This window comes from Panthera leo, chromosome B2 (assembly GCF_018350215.1).
Source record: "Panthera leo isolate Ple1 chromosome B2, P.leo_Ple1_pat1.1, whole genome shotgun sequence".
NCBI lineage: Eukaryota > Metazoa > Chordata > Mammalia > Carnivora > Felidae > Panthera > Panthera leo.
Window position 1 is genome coordinate 71,819,096 of NC_056683.1, and position 21,852 is coordinate 71,840,947.

The 21,852-nt window shown below is 35.8% G+C and overlaps 1 protein-coding gene across 2 annotated transcripts in view; it reads left to right on the plus strand.

Annotated features, from left to right (window-relative positions):
- BCKDHB (branched chain keto acid dehydrogenase E1 subunit beta) overlaps positions 1 to 11,678 on the plus strand; it is a 219,614-nt gene extending 207,936 nt beyond the window's left edge. For both annotated transcript variants that reach the window (XM_042939231.1, XM_042939229.1), the window contains exons 10-11: positions 9,247 to 9,395; positions 11,453 to 11,678. In XM_042939231.1, coding sequence (XP_042795165.1) covers positions 9,247 to 9,387 — 141 coding nt within the window. In that variant the 3' untranslated portion in view covers positions 9,388 to 9,395; positions 11,453 to 11,678. The remainder of the gene's footprint in view (positions 1 to 9,246; positions 9,396 to 11,452) is intronic.
- The last annotated feature ends 10,174 nt before the right edge of the window (positions 11,679 to 21,852 follow it).

Here is a 21,852-nt window from a genome sequence, read left to right on the forward strand (position 1 = left end):
TTTGCAGGAAGACTTAATGAAGAAATGACCTTTTTAGCTGCTGTTTCTCACCGTGCTGGTCAGGTGAAGGTGATGCGGCAGCTCAAGACAGTATCTGGGGCAAAGTTGGGAAGCAGAACCAAACTTGTACCGGTTTTACCTGGAAAACCAAAGTGGTTTGGATGGGGTGCTAGTTTTACCTCTGTGGTTGCTAATTTAGTTTTTATGAACAACAAAATGTGTTAGTGTTTGTAAAGTAGTTAGTTCAGTCCCTGGGCTATAATGAACACTATGTACTTTCTTAAAAAGTGGTTTTAGAAAACATCAGAAATTGTAGACATGAGTTATCACTTACTTTCACTTATTTTCTGATTTTAAAACAGTGAAATTTATAAAAGCCATCATTCTGAGAAACAAAAGCAATCCCTTTTATATAATAAATCATTTGTTTTAATGTTATAGTTTGATTTTAAAATGTGTTCTACTTTAGTTTCCACAGTTAATATATTGAGATTCATAGATAATTTTATAGTAACATGTTTATATCTTAACGACTATAGAATTTGAGGCATGAATCGTTTCTATGCAGATTTTAATATCATACTCCAACTTTGTTTTAGGTAGCTAGCCTATATCCAGGGAAACACATTTAGTTCAGAAATAATATTTCTAACTTCAGAAAATAAGCTTCCATTTTAAAAATGGAATTTGAATTTAAATGAAAATCCTAATTTAGAATTCAGCTCCATTCTTTAGCTAAAGAAATCGTAGAAAACAAAAATTGTACCAGATTGCCAGTAATTTGCATTCAAGAGGAAGAAATGGGATTTTTTTTTAAGTCCTCAGATACTGAAGACATTTCAGCGAAGTTAAATAATAGAAATCTCAGCTTTTAATTTAGTCAAGATTATGATTCTACAGAGAAGCCTTGCTGAAATACATGTTTTTGGGACAGACTATACATGTTGTTAGGTATTATAGAAAGCTAGATAAAATTATATTACTCATATACTGTTTCAGTTAGTTGTACTGGTTCAGCTGTGTTTTAAACGTGAGAAGCTTCAAATCAACAAGTGTTTGTTGAATGCATCTTGTGTGCATATGGTATTAGAAACATAAAATAAACGTAACTCTAATGTTTGAGGGCAAATTAGGGACTGTGCTATCTGAAGATTTAATTTCATAGGTCTGTGTTATGTGGAAAATTGGTACAGCCTAATATGTCTTCTAAGCTATATTTTAAAAACATGATACATACTACTTAAACCATTATTTAAATGAAAAATAATATGTTACATTAGTAAAAGTTGTATTTATTTAATTCAGTAATGAAATTAATTTGGAGTTGCTGGCATAGTGCCTTCACAGGTTTCTGTGACTCATTTGCTAAGGAAGTGTGATTCAAGACACCAGAATCATTTTTTTCTCATCTGCTAAAGCTCATGTTTTGGCTATGGGCAAGTTTTGATGGCAGATTTAAATCAAATTTAAAACAAATATTCTCTGATAGTATTGGGAGGCTGGATGATGTCTAGCCTTACATAGATAAGACTAATCAACTTAAGTCTCGAAGTTCATTGACTTTATGGCTATCAAGTTTACATCATCTGGTATATTCAGGTCTTTTTCATATTTTTTAGAGTTTTACTCTTGCACTGCTCATTATGACCTCTAGACAACTAATTGAACTTAGAAGCAAAATCTCTTGTTCTATTGTTAATTTAACAGTTTAACTAAATTAGGACTAAATGGTATTGGAATTCAGGTTGGAAAGTAAGCACATCCAAAATCATTTAAAGCTGTGTATTATTCTTTTTCTCCTAGAGAAGAAATGATAACTCTATGATCTATGTCTGGCTTGGTGCTTATTACATTTATAGCTTAATTTACTCCCATCCTATCCCCCTCTTGGAAACAAAATATATTCTCATAGTTTAAATGGGTTATTGGTGGCATAATAATGATTATGTGATATATTTGGGAACTTTTTGTTTGCAAAGTAATTTAAAAATCAATTTCTGAGCTATAACTTTGAAATTAAGTAATGAACTGATGTTTCTCATTATTCCAAGGAGGAACATAAAATCTTGATTTATCAGGTAGTCCTATAGGCAATGTATGCCTATTCTGACTTGTGATGTGTTTCTCATTACAGTGTCCTGCCTTTCTGACCTTCCATTAAATGTTTAGAAAAATTAGTTTTTCAGGAAAATTTAAGTAATGTAAACAGCCTATATCAGCTATAAGAAATTAGGTACATACATAAAAAACACTGAAGTTTTCTTATCTCACTTTTAACTTTTTTTCACAACTTTCCAACTCAAGAAGGTATGTGGTCTTACACAATAGGCTGTATCCAACTTTCTGTCATTAGAAGAACTGAATAAAAATTATCCAGAATTTTTCCTAGAAAGAAATCCAAGCCTAGGTTTGCCTTGAAATAAAAAGCAAAACCAAATGGTTACTTTAAAACTAAATCAAATGATACTGCATGGTCTTTATTCTTTACTGTTTTTCAAAGTATATATGCCCTGATTACATTCAATTAGATTGGGCTCTTTTACTTGTAACCATCCAGTAGCTAACTGACAGCCTACTTTTCTATAGTGGCCCTGCTGGGAAATTATGTTCTTCTGGGGGAGAGGGGGTAGATTTTTTTTAACCATTTCCAGAGCTCTTGACTTTCTTATCTAGCCACACAATCTGTCATTCCAGCCCCAGGAACTGGCAATTTGTGTCCACATTCCCTGACTCCCACCAGGGGGCAGCACCGGACCCTTGCTTTCCTTGAGGCCTGAATGTAGCCTGTTTCTCTCATAACCTCAGCGATTTCTACCCTCCTTCCTCATACAGCACTTAGTTATTTTTGGTATTTTCTTACATTTTTTAAGGCTTAGTAAGTCTCCAGTAAAGGGTAGCCGTTCAGGCACAGTGCTATAAGGGATATTACTTCTCAGTGTTGACCGTTCTGTGTACCAGAATCTTCTCTTCATTGATGATTTGATCTATCATTTCAAATACTTTGTGTTTATTATAACTTAGAAAATCTTAAGAGAAAACAAAAACCTAGCAATTACTGAGCACTATGATGTGTCAAGCTTGAAACCTGGTACTCTTTATATGCTACTGCACAATCTGGAGACGCAAATAGGCAAAGTAACAATAGAGTTATGAAACAATAGGATAATATAATATTTTTCAATACCTCTAATTTGCTATTGAGTAAACAGGGGTTTGGAAAAATGAAATCATAGGAAAACAAAGATTCCCTTTAAATAGACTTCCAAATTCCATGCTGTATCAATTATATTACACAGCTTTGCCATAAAAACAGTGAAAAGATTTGTGGAGAGAGTGATTGAAGCCACAATGTGGAATGCCTGAGACTGATTTCAGTGCCATAACTCCTGTGACATTGTGACAGGAGAATTTATGGTTGATATACTTAAAACTTTAATGGGGAGATGAGGTTACGTGTTGAGAGATTTTGTGAGATCCCATGAAAGCCCTAATATATTCATATTTGCATGCACATACTATACAATCTATATTACAGTCACTATAACACAGGACTGAATGTAGTACACTTAATTTTTAGAAATGTATTGTTAATTTTATTTTTCTTAAAACAATAATGGATCCAATTTAATTAATTTTTACTTGTTCTCTCTTACCTGCTAAAAAATATGCAGGATCTCTGTCCTCTGCTATCTTAACAAGATACTTAAAACTTTGTTTTGTTTTGTTACAAATAGGCAAATAAAGAATATATTTCGTTCGCATCTATAGTTTTTATGATTTGGAATTGTTATTTCAGATTGTCTGCTTCCTTTTCTGGTTATAATATGCATAGCAACCCAGATGGCTAATATATAAACAATTTAAGTTATGTTGATTTAAATCACTTAGGATAACTCAGGAGGTTGCTGATACCCGGGACCATCTGTTTATTGCTCTATGTGTGACTTTTAGGCTTACAGGTGTGCTTTTCAAGTTCTTTACATGTCTTAGCCTCTGCCTTCCTTATGTATAAGACTGCATTTAACCCATTATGCCTCTTGAGACTCTGTTCTAAAACCTCCATCCCAGCCTGCTTTCTATTTTACCATTCTTCTTTATTCCTATTTTTATCTATCTATCTATCTATCTATCTATCATCTTTCTTGTTATTACTATCCTCAATAGTCATTTTGCAGAAGAGTGACTAGGAACACGGGCTTTGCAGTCCAGTTGGAATCTTAATTGGCTATGTATGTAGCTATTTGACCTTGGACAAATTCTTTCACCTTGATTTCCTCATCTGCGAAATGGAATATAATACCTACCTCATAGATTTGTTAGAGATAAAATATAAAGTATAATTCATTAAGTACCATTCCTGTTACATCGTTAGTACTGGTTACTATTATTAACATTTTATTTTAAAGGTTTTTTTTTTCTTTGTTTGTTTGTTTGTTTTTTTGAAAGAGGGAGAGCAAGAGTAGGGGCGGGGCAGAGAGAGAGGGAGAGATAGAATCCTAAGCAGGCTTATGCTCTGTGTGGAGCCTCATGCGGGGCTTGAACTCATGAACCACAAGATCATGACCGGAACCAAAACCAAGAGTCAGATGCTTAACTGACTGAACCACCCACGCGCCCTATTGTTAACATATTTTAGAAAAAAAAATTCTCAGAATGACAGATATTCAGAAGTAAATTTTGAATACCATATACTAGAATGTCACACAATGGTCTTTTGGAAGGAATTTCTGTTTCCTTTTAAGCACCTGATTACTATGTGAAAGCACACACCACAACAAAATGTAAGTGTAACTAGGCGATTGCTTCAGGGTTCATGTACACTCCTTCTCACTGGATCCATGGTGATACTTAGGACCATGAATAGCTGGAGAAAAGTTTCTCTTGGCACCTGTCTGGGTTCTCTTCTGATGTCCCTGGTTACATATTACACTGTAATCTGCTTTGGAACCTCACAGTTACATCTGTAATTGTCCCATGTGGACTGAGCTGCTCCACATACAAGCTCTCCAAGGAGAGGAGCAGAAACCGATGTTTCCCATGTTAGCCCCTGTGCTGGACAAGACCTGTAGTTCTCACAATTCTGTGGGTTAGGTAATTATTTTTTCTTTAATTTTATGTGAGTTACTATTTTTGAATGAAAAATCATCATAGTTTTTATTTGTTTATTTTTGAGAGAGAGAGAGAGAGCATGTGTGTATGAGCAGGAGAGGGCCTGGGGGGATGGTGGTGGGGAGAGAAAGAGAGAGAGAGAGAGAGAGAGAGAGAGAGAGAGAGAGAGAGAGAGAAGAGAGAGAATCTTAAGTAGGCTCCACACCCAGCACGGAGCCCGACGAGGGGCTCCATCCCATGAGCTATGAGATCATGATCTGAGCTGAAATCAAGAGGTGGCCACTTAACTAACTGAGCCATCCAGGAACTCCAAGAAAACATCAGTTTTTAAAATATGAGTGTACTTATTCAGTCAATGGAAAAGAAAAATACAGTTAATCTGGCCTGTCTTGGAAATTCAGGTACATGGTTACGATAATTATGGTGTCATAATGTGGTATATAATAGAGATATGATTTCTGGAGGATTAATCTGGTACATTGATCTACAAATCTGCTGATGAAATTCAAATATTTTTTTGTAAATGTGAGTGTGAATATAGTTTCTATATGAAAAAAACAGGGTGAACAAGGTTGCCCTGTTTTGATGGTTGCAGAAAGAAACATATAGCCACACATAAATCATTTGTGTATGAACCAGTTCAGTAGGAAGTCACTGTGTGCAGCTGCTTGACCCAAACATCTTATTTCCAATCTCTTTACAAGAAGTTTTAACACAAGTCCGTGGAAGGAATAACTTAAATCTCTAATATTACTTCAGTTAGCAAAGCATTAAAATTTCAAACTGTTTCAATTGGTTAGGGCCTATCCTTACAAAAATTGAGCCATAGTCCTCTGTTATCTATCCTTATATTATCCTCCATGATGTTAAAAATATACTTTATATATTTACATATAGTACTTTATAATCCTTTAATTCCATTTAATGTACAGTAATTATTTCCAAATTAAGGAAATGCTACGTATAAAGTTACAAAACTAACATAAAATAGTAATTTTTATTCACATAAAGAAGGTGATCCTTTACTCTTTTATGTCAGTGTCATTTAATTACGAAAGTAATACTGTTTCATAAAAACTCAAACAATACATTTGAAGTGTGAAGTAGAGTCCTTTCTCGAAAACCTCTTTGCCTCAGAGGGTGACCACTGGTTATAGTTTAAGTGTGACATTTCAGACCTTTTTCTGTGCCCATGCAAACACACAGAAGTATCTTGTTTTTGTTTTTAAATTTATTTTTTTAAATTTACATCCAAGTTAGTTAACATACAGTGCAACAATGATTTCAGGAGTAGGTTCCTTAATGCCCCTTACCCACTTAGCCCATCCCCCCTCCCACAATCCCTCCGGTAACTCTCTATTTTGTCCTCCATATTTAAGAGTCTCTTATGTTTTGTCCCCCTACCTGTTTTTTTTTTTCATTACCTTTGCTTCCCTTATGTTCATCTGTTTTGTACACACAGATGTATCTTGTAAAGGGTGACTTTAACATTCTTGAGGAATTAGGAGCATTGCTATTTGAAAAAAAAGTTTGATGATGTTAGTCATTATGTTAAAGGGAGTCATTTTCACAAATACTGGCAGATCGTTCTGTTGTAGCCCAGCTTTCCAACTTTGAAAGAGCAGTATTTTATAGCAGGTGTAAAGTCAAGGGCATTTAGTAAAATGTTTTACCTTTGATTTTCTGTACTTGCAGTTATGAAGAGTAAAATAATCAGGGAAGATGGGGAAAAGCCCATATCAATTAAAGTAATAAAACTGAGTTAATCCCACATCAACAATTTAAATCCCTTTAAAATTACTTGTTGCAGTCAAGAAACAATCCACCTGTTTTTTTTTTTTTTTTTTTAGCATATTAGTAGTGGAATTTCTTAGGTTACTCTTTAAGCCTTATGTATATAGTGTTCTCAAGTTGTTAATGAAGATTTCCTGTTGTGAGGAAAAACTAGCACTTACTTGGTGTTTGATAATATAAACCACAGTGGTTATGGGGGCAGAGTGAGGTCTGTTAATGGCCGGTTGTATCTTGATGCTAATTTGTTCTGTTCCCAGGCTCTTTCTGCCCTATTATGCTTGTCACTTGAAGAAATATCCACAGAGGATAGGTATTGAACATGAGTTGTCATGTTTCCTTCATGTAAAACTTTCTGCTCAAATGAAAATGTCAAAATAATACAATAGCCAACTATGGAAACAGCCCAAATGTCCGTTGACTGATGAATGGTTAAAGATGTGGTGTATGTATATGGTGGCATGCATATATATACACACACATATTATAAATATGTAAAATATATTTTTAAATCATGTATACACACACGCATGCACACACACACACACACACACACACACACACTCACACACAATGGAATATTGCTCAGCCATAAAAAGGAACGAAATCTTATCATTTGCGATGATGTGGATGGAGCTAGAGAGTATTATGCTAAGTGAAATAAGTTAGAGAAAGACAAATTCCATATGATTTCGGTCATACGTGAAAATTAAGAAACAAAGGAGAGAGGCAAATCAAGAAACAGATTCTTAACTATAGAGGACAAACTGATGGTTACCAGAGGGGTCAGTGGGTGGGGAGGAGGGGTGAAATAGGTGATGGGGATTAAAGAGTGCACTTGTGATGAGCACCGGCTATTGTACAGAAGTGTTGAGTCACTGTATTGTACACCAGAAACTAATATTATACTGTATGTTAACTGGAGTTTAAATGAAAACTTTAAAAAAATAAAACATTTGTGTTAAGCAAAAAAAAATAAAGTGCAATTAAGTACAATACGTAAGGAAAGGTGAACCTCAAATCCTTTGTAAAGCAAGGTAATGTAGAATGCAGGTGCATAAAAAAACCTAAGGGTTCTGTTGTTGTTGCTCTTGTTTTGTTTTGTTTTAGTGTAGTTGACACACGGTGCTACATTTGTTTCAGGCATGCAACTTAGTAATTTGACAAGTTTATACATCATGCTATGTTCTCCACAAGTGTGGCTGCCTCCCATTACATGGCTATTACAGTATCATTGACTGTGTTCCTTACGCTCTGCTTTTTATTCCCGTGACTTACCTCATTCTCTAACTGGAGGCCTGTACCTCCCTCCCTCTCACTTTGCTCAATACCTCCACTCCCCTTCTTTCTGGCAACATTCGGAAAACACCTAAGATTTAATTTGAGGTAATAGCTGTGAATGGTAACATTAATATCATTTTCATAGGAATAGTTTAATCATATATCTCTCTTCAGATTTTTTTAACCTCCTAAAAATTTTAAGTATGAATTTGCCACCTGAATAACTTTTTTTTTTCCCCCTGAAGATAATTTCCTACAGGATTCTTCTGTGGTTGGGATTTTACATTTTTGAACCAGAGCTCTAGCTTCATGGAGTTCATTGTCTCTCAGGAGAGACAGATAATTAGGCAACTTGCTGATCTTTCTGAGTTCAGTTCTGCGAGAGCTCAGGGCAGAAGCCCCTCTCTTATCAGTGGTGCAGGGTTGGGGAAGTGCCACCAAGGAGGGCTTCCCAGCAGAGGTGACTCCTAACATGATATCTGAGAGATGTGCACACATCAGTTAGGCAGAGAGTGATGGGCTTGGGCAGTGACTTGGGCAGGGGACCATCAGCATCTACAGAAGCCTAGCCATGAGAGAATGCAGGCACAGCTAAGTAACTGGTAGATGTTCAGTGTGGCAGTGTAGAATAATTACAAACATAGATTATGAACATAATGCATGTCCATTGCATACACAACTAGAAAAACACAGGAAACAAGAAAAAACATATACCATCACTAATTTTAAGCCGCAGAGTTTCCTGTGAACATTTCATTATGATTTTGTCATGACTTACACTTGTATTTGTAGGACAGCGTGTTTGGTATAATCCCAATTAGACTTAAGCGGTAGAGGTATGTGTAGGCATAAATTCAAATGCCTGTAGATGAAAACATTTTAAGTAAAATTGGGTTGAGCCCAACATGCTGTTTGTTACTTTATTTTTTAACTTTTTTTTTACATTAAAATATACTTAATTATTTTAATGCCCTTGGATAAAACCGTATTCTAAATGAAATCATTTCATCTCTGTGAATAAAAGAGAATATTCTTGAAGTTAACTATCTGTGTTCTTCTCTGCAGGAAGAATGTTTCCTGAACCTAGAGGCTCCTATATCAAGAGTATGTGGGTATGACACACCATTTCCTCACATTTTTGAGCCATTCTACATCCCAGACAAATGGAAGTGCTATGATGCCCTCCGAAAAATGATCAACTATTAACCATATTGGTAAGTCTGCCCTGCATTTTGAGAAAGCTAGCATGCCACTCTCATGAATGTACCATTTTTACGAAATTTTTTAAAGTTTATTTATTTTTGAGAGAGAGAGAGAGACAGAACACGAATGGGGGAGGAGCAGAGAGAGAGGGAGATACAGAATCCGAAGCAGGCTCCAGGCTCCGAGCTGTCAGCACAGAGCCTGGTACGGGGCTCGAACCCACGAACCCTGAGATCATGACCTGAGCCAAAGTCGGAGGCTTAACTACCTGAGCCACCCAGGCACCCCACCCATGAATACTATTAACCAATGGCAATGGTCATCAATGTGTTGGCAATTTCTAAAACAAAATGTGGACTTAAGAAAAAAGTTCACATTCATAGTGGTATATTTACATTGAATAGAAACGCATCGATTATTATTATCTGATGTATTATCAGATATCTATAAAACAGATGTGTGCACATATTAACATTGAGGAATCAATAAAGAGGAAGGTGCATATGCTCTGTGCCATGGTTGGATTGCAAATATACCTTGCTCCACTGTTCCAGTTTTATCCTCATTTCTGTATATTTTTATCAGCTATTTAAACTGTTCATGAAGAGGGTTAATTTCTGTTACTTAAAAATGGGCCTTCAAGCACCATTAATGTGGACTCCAGTGAATTAAACTATATGATGATCCATAACATAAAATTTGTATTATCTAAAAACAGGTTTGTTGAGCAGGAAACTTATTTATTGTGTATTAGGGAAGTTTCACTTAAAAGAATCCAGAACCACCGCCATTTCCAGATTCCTTTTTGGCAAGTGAATGTTTTGGCTTTTTAAAGTTTATTTATTTATTTTGAGAGAAGGGGGAGGGGTAGAGAGAGAGGGAAAGAGAGAGAATCCCAAGCAGGCTCTGCACTGTCAGCACAGAGCCCAACACAGTGCTGCAACCCACGAACTGTGAGATCAGGACCTGAGCTGAAATCAAGAGTCTGACACTTAACCGACGGAGCCACCCAGGCTCCCCCAAGTGAATGTTTTTATTTCTTTTTTCTTTTAAAGTGAATGTTTTTAAATTGTGGATAATAAATTGATATTTATTCATTACGATTTTTCATGTCATGCTTACCCCTTTGGCAGTATTGTTCTAGCAAAAATGAATACCATTAAAAACTGTTTCGTTTTCAGGGCTTTAATACAGAAGTTACTATCACTGACACACTGCTTTATTTTATCTTGACATTTTTGAAATACATAGATAGGATTAAATTTTAGATTTAACGTTTGAATATTAACATGTGATATTTACATTTTAATATCTAAAAATAGTAATAACAATACATTTTGAAGAACCACCATCTTGCTAAGAAAAAGGGAGAATAGACTCTGTGTAGTAATGTAAGCACATACTTCTTCAAGATAAGAAATTCTGTCGTTCTTGAATTCTGTGTTTGAGGAGTAAACCTAGCCCACCTAAAAGCAGAGAGATACCTTTAAATTTGTACAGAGAGAGAAAAAAATCCCCCCCCCCCAATCTGCCACTGTGATCCCCAATTTTTTGGGCCCTGACAATGTTGCAGATGTAAATTTGGGCCCTTAGTCCCAAACACCAGGAACATATCCCTGGTGTTCTTTCAGACAACAGTAGATCTGGTGTCCTCTGAATGTCTATGAAAGCCACTGGCTTCTACAGTAAGTCACACCTATGACTAGAGGAACGCCATCTTTGTTGTCCATCCTATACCTTCCATGGACCATCTCTAATGGACAGTCAAGGTAATAATAATGTGTGGCCATAGTATTTAGGTGCTGATTTAAATATGGATACATATTTCTTTTTAAACATAAAAAAATGGTTAAGCCTATCATGAAAACATGACAAAAGAAGAAATAGTTTTTCTGTGCTTAAAGCAAAATATGGCATTGAGGAAAATAGTCATGCAGTTAAGAAATCTGTTAGTTCGTGGTGGCCAGAATGTCTATAATTGTTATCGAATTTCTTTTACAGAAAAACTGGAAGATTGTGACTAGATATGGAAATATTTTTCTGAACATTTTTCTTTTTATTTCCTCAGACTTCTCTCTTCTTGAAAAGAGTTTTTATGAACTGAACCACCTTGGATATTGGCTGAAAATTTTAAATTAGTTATGGTATTAACACATATGAATCGATGATTTCCAGTAAGAGTGTCTCAGATTAACTTTTTTAAATGTTCCACTTGGTAGTCTTATAAATTCCATTTAATTACATCTGTAAATATTGGATTGGGATAATATTCAATAAAGCAAAATCAGATTGTCCTCAGGTCATGTGTCCTTTTTTTTTTTTTTTTTTCATTAGTTAAAAGAATTTTAGTCAGAGTAATAGATTATCTTGTCAATTAAATCTGAATGAAAGTGAAATGTTTAGAAATGCAGATTTTCAAATTCATTATATTTATTATAGTTCTTTGTGGTTAAGATGGTTGTATGTATGAAACTTGTGGAATATTTTTCCTCGTCCTTCTCTCTTGTCTCAACAAGATCCACTGATGGACATACTCACTTTTTCTCCAGAAGCTGGCAGGCGTGGCAGGATTATCCTTGCTGCCTCGCTTCCCAATTGTGGGAGCTGGACAGTATGAGCCTTTTTTTGTTATAAAATTGCCAAGCTTTTGATACAGTTGGAATTTTTTTTTTTTTTTTTTTTTTTTTTTTTTTGCCATGATGTTGCAAAGCAAATATCTTTTTCCATGCCCTTTCTAGTATTACGTAGATGAAAGCAGAACAACATGAGCAACAACAAATGCTCTGGCAGAGGAAACCTCTGGGCTGGGGACATTGCCAGGGCCCCTCATTTCTCACCCTGCCCTTCATCATAGTTTGAGACAGGCCTGAACAGCCTCAGGAACCTTCACCGAACACCTCATCTCTGCGGGCCCGGCCCTCACAGATGGTGCCGTGAGGTCTGTCGCCCCTTTCGTAGATTCCAGAAAAGTTTGTTCTCACCAGTCCCAGCAGAAAGATCCACCTCCCTACAAATCAGAGAAATAGGGTCATATAGCATTTTCCTTTCTCTATGAAGATAATGGATATTTTCTTATGATGACAAATGTTTATTTTACTTTAAAACTACAGTTTAAAAAGTTGTGTTCTGTTCATTTTTATCAGATATATTTGGAGGATACAGAAATCTACAGTGATATTTGTAGATAGCAAGAAACTTGGAGGTAAATTAAAGGCACTTTATCACAGATTCTATATAGCAATGGGCTGAAATAAAGAACCAGAGCACTTGTTAGGGTAAAAATAAAGCCCTGTGCTTGGTTTAAAAACAGAAACACCTGTATATTATAGAATGGGAAAAGATGTATTTGTCAGCAACAAGTTTGGAAGACATTTAGTGAATCCAGTTGGCTTATGAGACAAGACATTCTGAGTTTAAGATGCCAAAACTCAACATGGACCTTGACTTTGTTTTCACTGTCCTCCAAAGTCATGAGGCATCCTTGCGGGAAACTCTTAACTCACATGGTCAGCCTAGGAAAGCCAGGAAATATGCAGTAGTCAACCATATCTTGGCCTATAATGGGTTCTATTCAAACATATTTGTTTTAGCTGCACTAGGTTTTTTAGTTGATATAATTTATAATTTTAGTTAAAGCTACTTATTTTAAGTTAATTGCCTTTGATATCTTCTAAATACTATTTCTTCTATTCATCTGGTCTTGTAAGAATTTTCCCTTAAGCCATTTTAATTTTATTTTCTGTTACTCTGTTTTGAAATACCAAGCATGAAGACAACTGTGCGGATAATCTACGCACTAGGAGCCTGAGTTCCAAGGCATTTCCCCTTCCAGTTAGCCCTTCAGTCCCCACCACTAAACACCCTTTTCCCTCCCAAAATAAATGAGTTACAGTTAATATTAAACTCAGTTTGTGGCAGAGGATATATACATCTAAATAATTGTGATAAGTACATTTTCTTTACATGACGCAAATGCTTCACACTATAAAAGTGAGAATGGTGGAATGAGACACCTAGGAGGTGTTACATGAACACTAAATTCCAAGTCCCCAGGACTCTCAGCTCAGCACAGGAAAGCCACACTCTCTGGGACAACATGGATATATAAGTGAAGGTAGTCTTCTACACTTCATACTTCCCAATTCCTTTAGGAAAAAAACATGATTAACGTCCACATTCTATACAACGGATAGGTATTACCCAAGTTACATGTACAGACCTGTATCCATTGGAAAAAACACAAGATCAAGATCACAAGCACAAGATCAAGAAAATGACCTCAGTTCAACCCTTTAGGTTTAAGTCACATAATCTAGAAACTCTGAGTAAGAATACTGAGAAGATACCCCATAGAGGGTCCACATTTGGTCGAGTGAAATCCCTTTCCCATCAGCTTGCCTGTGGTGGACATGTGTGGTTTCTAGCTGCCAGGCATCCCTACCCCCCACCTTCTAGTAACAGAACTGATGTTTGTTTGAGAACATTTGTTGGGAACTCCCGCCCCACTGCATGTGGCTCTGGAGGGGCTGCCAACCCCAGTGCCATTCAGCACTAGCCACAGAGATGGCCCTGGCCCAGCCCCATCCGATGCCTCAGAATGGAAAGTCGGGTTACCCCTGCAGAAACAAAACTTGGCCTCAGCCTTGTCAACGACGCTAAATTCTGAAAGACTGGTTCTCACACTTGTACCTATTTCAAGTATACCTGAGGATATACCTGATGGGTGTTAACCAGCTAGGCACACAGTGTTGCCTTTAGCAGAAATGCTTGGCTGAGGAGTGAGAAGCGTGACCCCAAAGCCATCCTGTCAGAATTTCCAGAGAGACGTGAGGTTTGGAGACTCTGATACACTCCCCGAGGCCATCTAGTTTGGAAAGAAATAGAAAATGTTCATACATGGGCAAAGATTTAGAAACCCTGATACCTGATACCTCCCTGAACATCATAATTAAAGATATTTGCCAGGAAAATGAGAAAATAAGAACAAGAATGAGGAAATCATAGCTGGAAAAGACTGGAAGTAAGAATGAAAACAAGTTAAATAAAAAGATCTATATCTAAAACAATTGTCTTAACTACCCTTTTTATGCAAAACAAATGTTCCCTATTGTAAAAATAAGAAAATGGTGGTGATAATAAATGTGACTTAAATTGACAAAGATTAGAGTAGTAGGTTTGCCAAGAGGAATTCAGAAGTGCCAAATTCTTCAGTTTCAGTAAAGAGGAGTAGAACTTTATTATTCTCTTGTTAGTCTTGAAAGTTTAAGATTGGTTTCTAAATGCTCCGAAAATTAATCACTAATACGGTTAAAAGCAGCATGTGTATCTTTCATAGCATTGTACAAACCATCTATGCTATACTTACTAATTAATTCCACAAATGTTGTAGTGGATACTTGTCATGGCAAGGTACTGAGCTAGATTCTAAGATGCAAACTTAATTAAGAAACATCCCTAGCAAAGAAAATGGGGGAAAAAATGTTTAAAGAACAAGGAAAGAAAAGCAGGGAAAAGCGAGGCCAAATGTAACAATTATGACTATAAATATAACCGGGTAAATTCCCTAGTTAAAAAAGAAAGAATGTAGAGTGACTTAACAAACAAAATCCAGTTAAATGATAAATACTAAGGAAGGATCTTGAAATAAGTTGACCTAGAGAGGTTAAAGTTTAAAAATGAACAAGTCAAAGTTAGGCAAAAAATAAATATAAAGGACACAAACGTGGCAGAATTCATATCAGACAAAGTAAAAGACAAGGGGAGAAAAGTATGCAGTCAATAGTAACAAAAAATATACTACAAGGAAGATATAACAGTTAAATTATTCTTTTTTTAATGTTTATTTTTGAGCGACAGAGTGAGCACACAAGCATGAGCAAAGGAGGGGCCGAAAGAGAGGGGGACAGAGGATCTGAAGTTGGGACTGCACTGACAGCACACAGCCCAATGTGGGGCTCAAACTCATGAACCTTGAGATCATGACCTGAGTCAACGTTGGGCCCTTAAATGACTGAGCCACCCAGGTGCCCCAGATTATTTGTTCTAAGGGTGTAATATAAAAATGTAAGCAAAACTTATAAAAAGGAAAATATGGACAGAATAGTTGTAGAAGACAACTTTGTGATCCCACTGTAAATTTGTTAGATGAAGTAGATAGGAATAAATAATAGAATGGAGTCAACAGAAATATATCTTAAACTTTGTCCCTGTAAACAGAGACTGTATCACCTTTTAAAGCACACATAGCAGTTAAAAAAATTGATCGAATACTAAGGTACACAGAAAAATATTAAAAAGCAAAAAAAAAAGTATTAAAAAGCACCATGTTTTTTGTCCATATTCCAAATTAATAGCAAACATTTGTAACTACTTAGAATAAAAACATATCCAGCTAAGTAACTATGGAACCAAGGAGGAAATGTAAAACAATACAAAATATTGACAACTTAATATCACTGATATGCTTCAGCCAAGATTTTACTCCGAGGTCAAATCGTAGACTTTAAATCTTTTCACGAGAAAAGTAGAAATCCAAGATTGCAAGAATAAAGGAGGAAGAAGCTCAAGAATAATAATTTTAAAAAACAAGAAAATAGAATAAAAGAAAATAAAAAGCAAATAAAAGCAGAAAGTTTCAAATGAGAAAAATAAATTGTAAAAGTTATTTTTTCATCAAAATGGAAGTTTTCATTCATTTTTTAATGTCTGTACCATGTGAAAGAATATTACATTACATATGTTTTTATGTAATTATGATATAGTTGCAGGATTTTTTTACCTCAATGTCCAGGGTTCTCTCTCTCACCCCTTGGAAGAATGAAGAGGTAGACACAGAATAAAATGAGAAGCAGGCAAAAGTTTATCAGAGTATAAGATTAGAGAGTAAGAATAGTAGGAGCGCCTTGGTGGCTCAGTCGGTTAAGCATCTGACTTCAGCTCAGGTCATGATTTCACAGTTAGTGAGTTCAAGCCCCACTTTGGGTTCTGTGCTGACAGCTCAGAGCCTGGAGCCTGCTTTGGATTCTATGTCTCCCGGTCTCTCTGCCCCTCACCTGCTCATGCTCTGTCTCTCTCAAAAATCAAAATAAACATTAAAAAAAAAGTAAGACTTGTATGAAAGCTCTCTTTACAGAGAAGGAGTATTTGAAAGTGGATGCCCGAAACTATAGGCAAGGGGCCTTGTTTTATAGGGTTTTGCTTGGCCCCTTTCCTTTCCCCTTCTTTCTTCTCAGGTCCTACCTTATTGGCTAGGTAACTCTAAACGCCTAATCATTTTCGATTGGCTCATTTCCATTGTATGAGAGGTGGTCTATGGCCATACCATTCCTTGTGGGTACGTATTAGGGTCTACTACTTATTTTTAGTTAGGTCAAATCCCTGAAGGAAACCTGAGGGGGAGTAAGTGGTGTCTGCTACATTCTGAAGAGGAACCTACGCCTCAGGGAGTTGGCTTGCGGTCAGAGGCTCCCAGCAGTGTCCCAAAATGTGTGTTTTTCCCCACCCAAGGACCTTCAAGTCCTAGCCTCTCCCTTTCTGCCTACTGAATCTTATCTTTTCCTGTCATAATATCAGCAAATAAAGGCCACATAATGGCTGGTCCTACAATGGCTAATCCTGTCAGGTCCTTTGTTTGATGGGAGAAAATTATTTAGTATAACCTAATTGTTCACCCATAGTATTGATAAGTAAATGTCTTTGTTTTTAGGATATTTTATTCCATCACTTTAAGAAAATAATTACTAAGGTCTTGTTTTGCTTAAAGTCCTTCAGTTTCCTGCTGAAGCCTAGTTGGCTACCATAAATATTTTATTATACTATAAAATTTTCAGAAGATACAGTGACTAAAGAGTTAGAATAATTATTTTTGAAATGTTTTCTTGGTCATTTAAAACATCTACCTATGTTTTTTCCTGCTTTCTCCTTGAGGATTTTGATGGCTTCCTGTCTTACAGTGAGGTCTTTCATCCATTTTTGAGTTTATTTTTGTGTATGGTGTAAGAAAGTGGTCCAGGTTCATTCTTCTGCATGTCGCTGTCCAGTTTTTCCAGCAGCACTTACTGAAGAGACTGTCTTTATTCCATTGGATATTCTTTCCTGCTTTGTCAAAGATTAGTTGGCCATTCGTTTGTGGGTCCGTTTCTGGGTTCTCTGTTCTGTTCGATTGATCTGAGTGTCTGTTCTTGTGCCACTTCCATACTGTCTTGATGATTACAGCTTTGTAGTATAGCTTGAAGTCTGGGATTGTGATGCCTCCTGCTTTGGTTTTCTTGTTCAAGACTGCTTTGGCTATTCGGGGTCTTCTCTGGTTCCATACAAATTTTAGGATTATTTGTTCTAGCTCTGTGAAGAATGCTGGTGTTACTTTGATAGGAATTGCATTGAATATGCAGATTGGTTTGGATAGTATCAACATTTTAACAATATATGTTCTTCCTATCCAGGAGCATGGAATATTTTTCCATTTTTTTGTGTGTCTTCTTCAATTTCTTTCATAAGCTTTCTATAATTTTCAGTGTATAGATTTTTAACTTCTTTGGTTAGATTTATTCCTAGGTATCTTATGGTCTTTTGTGCAACTGTAAATGGGATCGATTCCTTGATTTCTCTTTCTGTCGCTTCATTGTTGGTGTATAGGAATGCAACCGATTTCTGTGAGTTGATTTTATATCCTGCAACTTTGCTGAATTCATGAACCAATTCTAGCAGTTTTTTGGTGGAATCTTGTGGGTTTTCCATATAGAGTATCATGTCATCTGCGAAGAGTGAAAGTTTGACCTCCTCCTGGCCGATTTGGATATCTTTTATTTCTTTGTGTGGTCTGATTGCAGAGGCTAAGGCTTCCAATACTATGTTGAATAACAGTGGCAAGAGTGGACATCCCTGTCTTGTTCCTGACCTTAGAGTGAAGGCTCTCAGGTTTTCCCTGTTGAGGATAATATTAGCGTTGGGTGGTTCATGTGTGGCTTTATGATCTTGAGGTATGCTCCTTCTATCCCTACTTTCTTGAGGGTTTTTATCAAGAAAGGATGCTGTATTCTGTCAAATGCTTTCTCTGCATCTATTGAGAGGATCATATGGTTCTTGTCCTTTCTTTTATTGATATGATGAGTCACGTTAATTGTTTTGTGGCTATTGAGCCAGCCCTGCATCCCAGGTATAAATCCCTTGGTCATAGTGAATATTTTTTTTAATGTATGTTGGAGCTGGTTGGCTAATATCTTCTTGAGGATTTTTGCATCCATGTTCATCAGGGAAATTGGTCTATAGTTCTCCTTTTTAGTGGGATCTCTGTCTGGTTTTGGAATCAAGGTAATGCTGGCTTCTTAGAAAGAGTTTGGAAGTTTTCCTTTTATTTCTATTTTTTAGAACAGTTTCAAAAGAATAGGTGTTAACTCTTCCTTAAATGTTTGGTAGAATTCCCCTAGAAAGCCATCTGGCCCTGGACTCTTCTTTTTGGCAGATTTTTTATTACTAATTTGATTTCCTTCCTGCTTATGGGTCTGTTCAAATTTTCTATTTCTTCCTGTTTCAGTTTTGGTAGTGTATATGTTTCTAGGAATTTGTCCATTTCTTCCAGATTGCCCATTTTATTGGCATATAATTGCTTATAATATTCTCTTATTATTGTTTGTATTTCTGCTGTATTGGTTGTGATCTCTCCTCTTTCATTCTTGATTTTATTTTTTTGGGTCCTTTCCTTTTTCTTCTTGATCATACTGGCTGGTGGTTTATCAATTTTGTTAATTCTTTCAAAGAACCAGCTTCTGGTTTCATTGATCTGTTCTACTGGTTTTGTTATGTTTGTTTGTTTGTTTGTTTGTTTGTTTGGCTTCGATATTAATTTCTGCTCTAATCTATATTATTTCCTGTCTTCTGCTGTTTTGGGGTTTTATTTGCTGTTCTTTTTCCAGCTCCTTAAGACAGAAGGTTAGGTTGTGTATCTGAGATCTTTCTTCCTTCTTTAGGAAGGCCTGGATTGCTACATACTTTCCTCTTATGACCGCCTTTGCTGCATCCCAGAGGATTGGGGTTGTGGTGTTATCATTTTCATTGGCTTCCATATACTTTTAAATTTCCTCTTTAACTGTTTGGTTGGCCCATTAATTCTTTAGTAGGATGTTCTTCAGTTTCCAAGTATTTGTTACCTTTCCAAATTTTTTCTTGTGGTTGATTTCGAGTTTCATAGCATTGTGGTCTGAAAATATGCACGGTATGATCTCGATCTTTTTGTACTTACTTAGGGCTGATTTGTGTCCCAGTATATGGTCTATTCTGGAGAACATTCCATGTGCACTAGAGGAGAATGTATATTCTGCTGCTTTAGGATGAAATGTTCTGAATATATCTGATAAGTCCATCTGGTCCAGTGTGTCATTCAAAGCCATTGTTCCCTTGTTGATTTTTTGATTAGATGATCTGTCCATTGTTGTGAATGGGGTGTTGAAGTCTACTATTATGGTATTACTATCGATGAGTTTCTTTATGTTTGTGATTAATTGATTGATATATTTGGGTTCTCCCATATTTGGTGCATAAATGTTTACAATTGTTAGGTGTTCTTGGTGGATAGACCCCTTGATTATGATATAATGCCCTTCTGCATCTCTTGATACAGTCTTTATTTTAAAGTCTAGATGGTCTGATATAAGTAGCCGTATGGCTACTCCTGCTTTCTTTTATTGACCATTAGCATGATAGATGGTTCTCCATCCCCTTATTTTAAATCTGAAGTTGTCTTTAAGTCTAAAGTGGATCTCTTGTAAACAGCATATAGATGGGTCTTGTTTTCTTATTCATTCTGTTACCCTATGTCTTTTGATTGGAGCATTGAGTCCATTGACATTTAGAGTGAGTACTGAAAGATATGAATTTATTGCCATTATGATGCTTGTAGAGTTGGAGTTTCTGGTGGTTTTCTCTGGTCTTTTCTAATCTTTGTTGCTTTTGAGATTATATATATATATATATATATATATATATATATATATATATATAATTTTTTTTTTCTCTCTTTTCTCCACTCAGAGAGTCCCCCTTAAAATTTCTTGTAGGGCTGGTTTAGTGGCCACCAACTCCTTTAATTGTTGTTTGTCTGGGAAACTTTTTATCTCTCCTTCTATTTTGAGTGACAGCCTTGCTGGATAAAGAATTCTTGCCTGCATATTTTTCTGATTCAGCACACTGAATATATCCTACCACTCCTTTTGGCCTGCCAAGTATCTGTGGATAGGTCTGCTGCAAACCTGATCTGTCTTCCCTTGTAGGTTAGGGACTTTTTTTCCCTTGCTGGTTTCATGATTCTCTCCTTGCCTGAGTATTTTGTGAATTTGACTATGATATGCGTTGTTGATGGTCGGTTTTTGTTGAATCTAATGGGGGTCCTCTGTGATTCCTGGATTTTGATGTCTGTGTCTTTCCCCAGGTTAGGAAAGTTTTCCATTATGATTTGCTCACATAACCCTTCTACCCCTATTTCTCTCTCTTCCTCTTCTGGGACCCCTATGATTCTGATGCTGTTCCTTTTTAATGAGTCACTGATTTGTCTAATTCTTAAATCATGCTCTTTTGCCTCAATCTCCCTCTTTTTTTCTTCTTCATTATTCTGTATAAGTTTGTCCTCTATATCGTTGATTCTTTGTTCTGCCTCATCCATCCTTGTCGCTGTGACATCCATCCATGATTGCAGCTCAGTTATAGCATTTTTTATTTCATTCTGAGTATATTTTATTTCTTTTATATCTGCAAAATGGGATTCTAATCTATTTTCGATTCCAACTAGTATTCTTATTATCGTGATTCTAAATTCTGGTTCAGACATCTTGCTTGTATCTGTGTTGGTTAAAACCCTGGCTGTCGTTTCTTTGTGCTCTTTATTTTGGGGTGAATTCCTTAATTTTGTCATTTTTAAGGGAGAAAAGGAATTATGAGGTATAAAAACTAAATTAAAAAAAATATTAAAATTAAAAAATTAACCCCCCCCCCATACACACAAAAATTGAATGAATGATGCTAGATCCTAGGTATGTTTTGGTCTGGGTGTTGAAAGTGGTTTAACAGATTAGAGGAAAAAAAAGAGGTGGGGGAGAGGGAATAGTTTGAGAATTTGAAAAAATGAATGCACTGAAGTAGACTAAAATGAGATGATGGGAGTAAAAGAGAATTTGAAAAACTTTACACAAAAGTAAATAATATAGTAGAAATAAATTAAAGAAAAATATTTTTAATAAATATTAAAAATAAAAGATTTTTTCTCTTTCTGTATTCAAGAAAAAGAAAGGAAACGAAAAAGAGAAAAAAGAGAAAAAAAAGGAAATCGCTTGAAAATTTGAAAAAGTGAATACACTCTATTAGACTAAAATAAAATGATGGAAGTAAAATAGAATTTGAAAAAATTTACATAAAAGCAAAAAAATAGCAAAAAAATTAAGGAAAAATATTTTTAATAGAAATTAAAAGTAAAAATGAAGG